The 9,898-nt window shown below is 35.7% G+C and overlaps 1 protein-coding gene across 1 annotated transcript in view; it reads left to right on the top strand.

The window, feature by feature from the left end:
- The window catches only part of SLC26A7 (solute carrier family 26 member 7), a 208,020-nt gene extending 199,298 nt beyond the window's left edge, over positions 1-8,722 (top strand). Inside the window, exons 15-18 of the mRNA XM_024115908.3 lie at positions 1,810-1,910; positions 7,049-7,103; positions 7,186-7,289; positions 8,352-8,722. Of these exons, the coding sequence (XP_023971676.1) occupies positions 1,810-1,910; positions 7,049-7,103; positions 7,186-7,289; positions 8,352-8,387 (296 nt within the window). The 3' untranslated portion in view covers positions 8,388-8,722. The remainder of the gene's footprint in view (positions 1-1,809; positions 1,911-7,048; positions 7,104-7,185; positions 7,290-8,351) is intronic.
- Positions 8,723-9,898: the final 1,176 nt, after the last annotated feature.

Raw genomic sequence — 9,898 nt, 5'->3', positions numbered from 1 at the left:
AGTGTTCCATGAGCACTTGAGAAGAATGTGTATTCTGTTGTTTTTGGATGGAATGTCCTATAAATATCAATTAAGTCCATCTTGTGTAATGTATCATTTAAAGCTTGTGTTTCCTTATTTATTTTCATTTTGGATGATCTGTCCATTGGTGAAAGTGGGGTGTTAAAGTCCCCTACTATGATTGTGTTACTGTCGATTTCCCCTTTTATGGCTGTTAGTATTTGCCTTATGTATTGAGGTGCTCCTATGTTGGGTGCATAAATATTTACAATTGTTATATCTTCTTCATGGATCGATCCCTTGATCATTATATAGTGTCCTTCTTTGTCTCTTGTTATAGTTTTTACTTTAAAGTCTATTTTGTCTGATATGAGAATTGCTACTCCAGCTTTCTTCTGATTTCCATTTGCATGGAATATCTTTTTCCATCCCCTCGCTTTCAGTCTGTATGTGTCCCTAGGTCTGAAGTGGGTCTCTTGTAGACAGCATATATATGGGTCTTGTTTTTGTATCCATTCAGCCAGTCTGTGTCTTTTGGTGGGAGCATTTAATCCATTTACATTTAAGGTAATTATTGATATGTATGTTCCTATTACCATTTACTTAAATGTTTTGAGTTTGTTCTTGTAGGTCTTTTCATTCTCTTGTAATGCTAAGTTCCTTTAGCATTTGCTGTAAAGCTGGTTTGGTGGTGCTGAACTCTCTCTGCTTTTGCTTGTCTGTAAAGGTTTTAATTTCTCCATCAAATGTGAATGAGATCCTTGCTGGGTAGAGTAATCTTGGTTGTAGGTTTTTCTCCTTCATCACTTTAATTATGTCCTGCCACTCCCTTCTGGCTCGCAGAGTTTTTGCTGAAAGATCAGCTGTTAACCTTATGGGGATTCCCTTGTGTGTTATTTGTTGTTTTTCCCTTGCTGCTTTCAATATGTTTTCTTTGTATTTAATTTTTGATAGTTTAATTAATATGTGTCTTGGCGTGGTTCTCCTTGGATTTATCCTGTATGGCACTCTCTGTGCTTCCTCGACTTGATTAACTATTTCCTTTCCCATATCAGGGAAGTTTTCAACTATAATCTCTTCAAATATTTTCTCAGTCCCTTTCTTTTTCTCTTCTTCTTCTGGGAACCCTATAATTTGAATGTTAGTGCGTTTAATGTTGTCCCAGAGGTCTCTGAGACTGTCCTCATTTCTTTTCATTCTGTTTTCTTTATTCTGCTCTGCAGTAGTTATTTCCACTATTTTATCTTCCAGGTCACTTACTATGAACCAAATGAAGCTTAATTTTCAGGCCCCTCACACAGAACGCTTTTAAGTCTGAGGGACAAGCTCCAAGATGGAATTTTTTCCTTCGCGTGACACGAAAATTGTATAAACTTCAGACACCACATAATAGGGCTCTACCTCTGGGCATACACATGAAAGAAAATGTGGAATATTGTGCAAAGAGAACTTTGAAGATGTCTAGCAGCCTTGATTCTGGGCTGTGTTTGGCACTAACTTGCCAGCTCTCTTTTCAGAATCATCTAAACTAGCTGAGCTTCAGTTTGTTAATATGTGAAATTATACGGTAATTAAGTTAGCCCATCTTCCTATCTGAGTTATGTGATAATTTCCTGAGATAATATTTGAATATTCAAAAATCAAAGGGTTCAAAAATAATTAGTAATTAACTGAAAAATGTAAAAATTAAAAGTGTTTGGAATTGACCTTGTTAAACACAAGGCCACCGTTAATCTTCCCAATGTTCAACAATATCAACAGTAAAAATCTCTAAGAATTCTCCCTAACTCAACTCTGTTCCTCCTACAGAAGAAGCAACACAGCCCTGCCTGAATCAGAAGTGTTCTTTAATCCTAGATTGCAGTGGATTGACCTTTTCTGACTATTCTGGAGTCTCCATGCTTGTTGAGGTATTTGCACAGCTTGTGTTTGGACTGAGTCTTTCCCTTCCCTTTAGTAACAGGGTTTCACCAGCCTCTCTCTCAGCTCTGGGGTTTTGATCCTGCTTGTTTCAATACTCATGTCACCCATTCTCCCCAAAGGACATAGACTTTATTTCTCCCACTACCGTAGATTTCTTTTCAGGAGATGCCATGAAGTTTCTAGCTGTGTGTGAATCTGGAGAGGGTGGGAGGAGTAGAGGTGGGTATTCATGTGGGGTGTTAGAACAGAACATAGACTTGAGATGTAATGGGTATAGCAGATGCTGGGCAGTCAACTCCTAGGCTTCTAGAAAGAAGGAGAAATGTCCCCTCCATGAGCAAGTGGCCTGATGATGGCAGGATGTTGTCTCTCACATCGTGGATGGGTACAGTCTGACCTGAAACCATTCCTGGTCTCTGAAATAATACCCAGTGCAGGGGTCTTTCTCCATTCTCTCAGACAGTGGTGTCCTCTACCCCATGATCTCCATGGGGTCTCCATGATCCTGGTTGCAAAAAAAAAAAATTTTATTTCTTTAAAACTGAAGCCTCCGTTTAGTGAGATGGAACACCTAATTTTGCCAATTCAAGGAAAACTCAGACACTTCTGGAATTGTTTCCTCTTTTTTTTTGAGTAAATACTAAGTCAACAAGGAATGTACTCTCTTTCTTATTTCCATGTATTCTCTCCTCAATATCCTAAATATGAGGGAGGATCTTGAGGATCAAGCAATGTCTATTTCTCAGCTGTCCTCAGTCCTCCATTAGCTTCTGCTGTGTGGAACTTGGTTCACCTCGCCTTTGGCTGTTTGTTCCCCATCGATTCTCTTACCCTGGCTTCATACAGTCTCCTGCTGTGTGATGCTTTGTATTCAGCCAAAAACTTAATCATAACCTATGGCAATTTCTGGAGCTCTTTCCCTGCATATTTCCCTTCTTTCCATTATTCTCTCCCATAAATTTCACCCACTCAATCCTTCCTGAATGCCAGTTCTGTCTTCTCAGCTCAGTGAAGTGGCTGCATTTTGCTTGGGTCCCCTCTCATCATGTCGTGGTCCACAAACTGCTTTGCAGCAGAAAGCTGAGATGATCTGAGAGCTCACCTCGTTTGTTTTCTTTCTTTCAGACAACTCAGTCCTTTGCTGCCTGTTCCCATTTCCGGAAAACAATTTATATAATTTCTCCATTTGTATACTTATTTATGAAGGATAGGATAGTCTTTATATTAATTACTCTTCACGGCCAGAAGTCAAAATTGTACCTTGACTTTTAAAGAGTTAAAACCAGTAGTCATTAGAAGGTCTCACATTGTAGATTTTGATTGCTTTCTCATGGTGTTGCATAACTGTCTCTATTCATTCATATTTTAAATTTGAAATGTCCAACATTTCAAACTCAAGATAGTACAAAGTTCAGCTTCAGTCTGGCTTTCCTGTGAAGATGGGGTGGGACTATGTGAAGAGAAGCAGCTTACTATGTGACAGAGTGTAGTTTCAGATCTATCACACCCTCTGGGAGGTGTTAGGAAAATTGTCTAACCTGTCTGGATTGCAGTTTATTCATTTTGTAAAAATGAGGGGGCGATTTTGTATCAGATTTAGTAGATATTCAAAAAAGAAATAAATTATGCAAAAGAATTGAATTTAAATATCCTAGGCCTTAAATCTAGTGGCTGTTTTTGATAAATCACCCTTTTCCACGTGTAATATGCTTTTAATTTCTTGTTGCTCACCAAAAAAACTTCGCACAATTTGGCATAGGGTTCAACCTCAATACTTTCCTTGCATCTAAATCCTGACTGTAAACAGAGAGTCTCTGATCATTGGAGGGCTTCTTGTGTTCAGCACTTTTATTTACTGTGTTGCCAAGGGCTAGAAGAGCACTGTTAAACCTATGTGTATAAGGATCACCTGGGGAGCTTATTTAATATGCAGTCTTTTGATGGAGTGATCATTTTGAAATGCACAGAAACTTTGAAACATTATATTATGTAACAGGAACTAACATGGTATTATTGGTCAATTATACTCCAAAAGCAAATATACAAAAAAACTCATAGAAAAAGAGATCAGATTTGTGGTTACCAGAGGCAAAGGGTGAGGGGAGGGGGAATTGGATGAAGGCAGTTAAAAGGTATAAACTTCTGGTTATAAGATAAAAAGTACTAGGGATGTAGGTACAACATGATAACATGATAACATGTTATATATGAAAGTTGTTGAGAGAGTAAATCCTGAGAGTTCTCATCAGAGGAAAAATATCTTTTTTCTATTTCTTTAATTTTGTATCTATATTAGATGATGGATGTTCACCAAACTTATTGTGGTCATCATTTCATGATGTATGTATGTCAAATCCTTATGCTGTTTACCTTAAACTTATACAGTGATGTATGTCAATTATAACTCAATAAAACTGGAAGGAAAAAAAATGCAGTTTTCTGAGTCCTGGTTCTGGCCAAGGAATATTCATTTTAAACAATGTAGTTCGTCCAAAGATTATGTTTTGAGCAACACTAGACTAGGATTGTCCTTTTACTGGGAAAAGTCAGTATGCATATTTTTTGTTTAATTGTATTTAAAATTTGTTTTTGAATATACTCCAGTATTTATTAGCTGTCCTCCCTAGATATTGCAAATCAGGACCTAGAGTTAGTAAAGAGGAGGAAATGGTTACTTATTGTCAGTGAGTTTAAGACCTAAGGTTGAAAATTCAGAGGAATTCAAATAATCTAGGTTTGGGGCATGGTGAGAAAGAAACTTTTAAGAATTCATCTTAATGGTTTTCAAATATTACACAACATAAAGAAAGAATAAGTCAACTGATGCATTTTGTTTTTAAATTGGCAGAAAATGGCATTTGCTCTTCTATATATACAAAACCAGCAGTTTTGTATCAATTAGCTATTTTTAGTTTCCTTATTACTATTTAGTTTATTTCATCATGGTTACAGTAAATTATGATGTATGTTACGATCATAGACATTAAATATAGACAAATTTTAGGTCCAAGTATTAGCTATATAACTAGTTCTAGGATCTGGGTTTAAGTATTTGTTTGCTTTTCTGTAAACTGGAAGTAGAAATACTTCAAGTTGTTGTGAAGCTTAGAAATGACATATTGTATATAAAGCATATAAAAAGGTTTCTAGACGTTAGTAAGTACTCAATAACGCTAGCTTTTATTATTTGTTCTCATTTTGCAAAAGTCATTTCTTAAAATAATATCACTGCAACTAATACTATTTCTCGGTTCCTGCCACCCTGAAATAGGGTCCAGAGTAAAGAGCCACAGAGTCTCTTCAGCCATGCATGTATTCCTGCTTCCCAAAAAGACTCCCTGGATTATTTTCTTAGTCACTTTGTATAAGGAAGATTCTACTAAAAGTTATAGGTTGAAGAAAATGGAGTGAATTCTATTTATTCTTCTACTTAGGACACTTCTACTTAGTGAACTAGAGAATATGTTTAACAGCATCAATAAACCACCCATAGCAATGTGTTTGTGCTTCACTGAGCTTAAGAAAAGTAAAACACTGACAGATCACTTTGAATTGTCATTTTAACTTACAAAAACAGGAGCCATTTATTCAATGGCAAGTCTCAGACCATGTATTATTTATTTGTTTATTTGCTTGTTTATTTATGCTCAGAGTGATGTCTCCTATTATTCCACAATTCTTCTACCATAGAGATAACTGCTTATTGCTGGAAGAATATAAGGGAAATTTTTGGGTGTATCATGCATACTCTTAAAATGTTTTGTAAACGCAGCATTCTACATTTTATATGTATGACACTTTACTATTATGTAACCAAATCCATCCTACTGTTACTAAAACTTCTGTATTTACTGAGTTTTGTCAGCTGACTTTGGTCTGGGTGAATTTAAGATCAGGGCCTTCAGTAAGGTTGTTACTACTTGAGATTTTCTAGGACTTAAAGAAGGCAAGACCCTGCAGTATGCTAAGAAAATTAGTCAAGATCTCGCATCTTGGTGGACCATAAAAATGGAAGTTGGGCAATCAAACTTGGCTTTGATTATAGTGAGGTTCTCAATTTACTGTCCATGGATGGGGTTTAGAGAATCCATGAATATGTACAAATTGTTGTAAAATATTAAAGTAAGCAGTAGGTAAGCAGTTTCATCATATTCACAGATGGGTCCTTGACTTCCAATAAAAGACAGTTGAAAACAATTTTATATCATTCTTATAGGGAAGGAAAGGTGGTGTTTTTATTTTTATTAAATAAAATGGAAAATGTAAGCAGCAAAACTTAGTTACATAAAAGGTAAATGCCAGGACATGGAAGCAACCTAAATGTCCATCGACAGATGAACAGATAAAGAAGATGTGACACATATACACAATGGAATATTACTCAGCCATAAAAAGAAATGAAATTGAGTTATTTGTAGTGAGGTTGATGGACCTAGAGTCTGTCATACAAAGTGAAGTAAGTCAGAAATAGAAAAACAAATACTGTATGCTAACGCATATATATGGAATCTAAAAAAATAAAATAAAAAATGGCACTGATGAACCTAGTGGCAGGGCAGGAATAAAGACATAAACATAGAGAATTGACTTGAGGACACAGAGGGGGAGGGGGAAGCTGGGGCAAAGTGAAAGTAGCATCGACATATATATACTACCAAATGTAAAATAGATAGCTAGTGGGAAGCAGCCGCATAGCACAAGGAGATCAGCTCGGTGCTCTGTGACCACCTAGAGGGGTGAGATAGAGAGGGTCAGAGGGACATGCAAGAGGGAGGGGATATGGGGATATATGTATACATATAGCTGATTCACTTTGTTATACAACAGAAACTAACACAGTACTGTGAAACAATTATACTCCAATACAAATCTATTTAAAAAGAAAGAAAGAAAGAAAAAAAGGTAAATGCCTTGCTGGCGTTCATCTTCCTTTGCTAAGACCATCTCTTTTAGAAGTGGGTCAGAGTATCCCTGAATGTGTTACAATGCCACCCCCTGGTGGTGTGGTATCATAAACATTGGCTTTTTTTTTTTTTTACTAGAAATTCTGCCTTCTGAAGCTAATCTTATTCCTTCCTGCCAGTATCCTGAATTAATTGTGGGTGTACTATTTTAATTCTTCCAGGTTTACATGGACTGCAAGAACAAGAGTGTGGATGTATCATTAGTCCACTGCACAGGTAAGGGGGTATCCTTGGCTAATATTGGGCATGATCCTTCTGCTGCTCCATGTAACCTTATATCACTTGTGTTTTCCTCTAGCTTCCTTGATAAAAGCAATGAAATACTGGGGAAACCTAGATTCAGAGAAACCAATTTTTTTTGAATCAGTGTCTGCTGCAATAAGTAACATCCACTTGAATAAGGTGAGTTGAGCAAGTTTGCATGCCAGAATTATAAGAAAATTGGAATGTAGAATACAAGGGCTTTGCAATTTTTATATTAGCCTATTATCCCACTGACATCTAAAAACCTCTTAAAATGTGCCCCCTCCTCAGAGTCCTCTGCTACAGGTAAAGGAATTTTTTCATTCCTTTTTTGGACAAGTTATGAATTGTTTAATAATTTGGATCTTCCAACAATATCACAGCTTAGAGGATTTGGTGGTCACCTATTAAGTGCAAACTGCTTGCTTATAAAATAAATGCATCTTCCAGGATCCACTATCCTGGGAATTGGAATCCACCCCTGTCAAATGCAAAAAACTCTAAATATAGCCTTATAGCTTTTTGCTGCTCTCATACCCTTTACTCTAAGCTCATATTGCCATCTTTGGAAATACTATTTGCAGAGCCCAACACTCACATGGTCTGAAGTGTCAAAGTTATCTTCCAATACTGGGCTGTATGGTTAGTTTTAGAACTGTTCCTAGAACTTTGATTTCCCATAATTTTTCTTTGATTTTGAATTGTTTGGCCTTTCCTTATCCCTACAACAGTATTTGTTATCTCTGAGTCATCCCTATTATGTGCAACTAGAACTGTATGTATTTACAAAATAATAACATTATTGTTATTATTATCATTTCTACTACTACTATTACTGCTGCTGCTGCTACTACTGTTATATACCTAACATTCACTGTGTGCTCATTATGTTCCAGGAATGTGCTAAGAGCTTTACCTATGTTACTTCACTAAATTTGCCACACCTCATGAAGTAGATACTATTATTGAACCTATTTTTAGAAATAAGGAAACTGAGGTCCAGGGAAGTTATACCATTTGTAAGTGGTAGAGCCAGTTTCAAAGTCAGCAGTCTGACCTAGGACGTGGAGCTTTAAACTTCTATACTCTGATGCCTCAGAGAATATCCATTTTCTTAGCTTGGCTGGACAGCTTGCTTCAGTTACTACTGTTCTTTGACTATGATATCAACTTAAGGGTAAAGTAAGTAGCAAGTGCTAATTTCTTCCCCTTCTATTTCAGAATTTGAGCAAACTCAGTGACCACAGTGAAATCTGAGACTCTTTTGCTGAAGTACAGCTCTTTTCTTTAGCAACTGCCCCGAAGAGGCCATACTCAAGTATTTTCAGAACATTTTTTGTTGTGTAGATCCTACAAATGACCTCTACTAAAATAAGTGTGATGTGACTTAGTAACCACATAACTTCTGCTCAAGGTTTGCCAACAATTTTATCTAATCTTTGTTAGTAAGCAAGTTCACTTTGTAGGTTATTGTATAGTTATTTTATAAAAATCAGTATGCATTTAGTTTTAGTGTACTGAAAGGTAAACATGAATTTATTTCCTTTTTTCATACCAAAGTATTTTGTGTTACTTCAGTTTGTTGTATTTCATTTGTAAAAGTGAGAAATACTTTGTCATATGATAAGAGATTTAGAACATTTGCAAGCCATTTGTAAAAATGCAGGATCATCTGTAACTAATACATAAAAACAACTTAGCAAGTGTGCCATTTTCCCTAACCAAAAAAGCCATTAAATATCAGTAAGCTTAAATGTTACTTCATGCAATATGATTATGAAATTCACAGAAAGTAAGTCAAGCAAAAACAAATGACAAACTAGAAACCATTCTTCTCCATACCTTTCCATGCATGGATGTCTTCAGGAATGTTTTCAACATGAGTAGTATCCCAGTGAAACCATGTCCTTGACATTAGTCTGTTTTGCTGTGAATATTGGAAATGCTTATAGACCTTAGAGCCCTAATTTCCACAATTCCCACCCCATAAAAGTTTCCATTTTCAGCTTTAGTTGTTTTGGAACTGGAGAATGTGGAAGTTGACATTTTATGTTTTTTTTCACAAATACAATTTTTAGAAGAGAAAATATCACCAGTAGAATAGCTTTGTACTTTTCCAATATAGGATTAACTATAGTAGTTTGGGACTTTCCTATTTCAGAGCGATAGTCAATATAATATAATACATCTATCTATATCCCTATAGATAGATATGTCTCCTTAGAATGCTTTTTTTTTTCTTTTGTTAGAAGGGAGCTTAGGTAAGTGATTATCTTTAAACCCACTAAAACAACAGGGTATTGCCAAATAAATATCATAGGCCAGGCTGACTTGTATAAGTTATTGTTTTCAAGTTTCAACATATATTTTCAATCACATACAATTATATAGTTTCATATTTTTATCTAACAATTTGATTTACCCATGAAGAAATCTCACTTTCAAAGATAGATGTAGATGCACGCTTTAGTCTTAAGGCATTTTAACTGTTCTAGAAATTACCAGTTAACAAAAAGCCAAGTACTTTAAAGTGAGTTTGAGAAGTAGTTTGAAAACAAAATTAAAAGACTGGTAATTTAGGTGTTTTTGAGAACATCTGTAAGAGTAAATTCTAATATCTGCCGTGTGATGTAATGGTTCCCAGCAAATGTGTAGTAAACATTCACATGGCCCTTATTTTTACCATTGAGTTCTAGGCAGACAATGTAATAAAATGAAAGGAGAATAATAAACATTTCAAATTCTCGTAACTTATTTAGCCATGTCAA

Source organism: Physeter macrocephalus, chromosome 15 (assembly GCF_002837175.3).
Source record: "Physeter macrocephalus isolate SW-GA chromosome 15, ASM283717v5, whole genome shotgun sequence".
Taxonomy (NCBI): domain Eukaryota; kingdom Metazoa; phylum Chordata; class Mammalia; order Artiodactyla; family Physeteridae; genus Physeter; species Physeter macrocephalus.
This window is presented reverse-complemented; position numbering and strand designations above follow the sequence as displayed.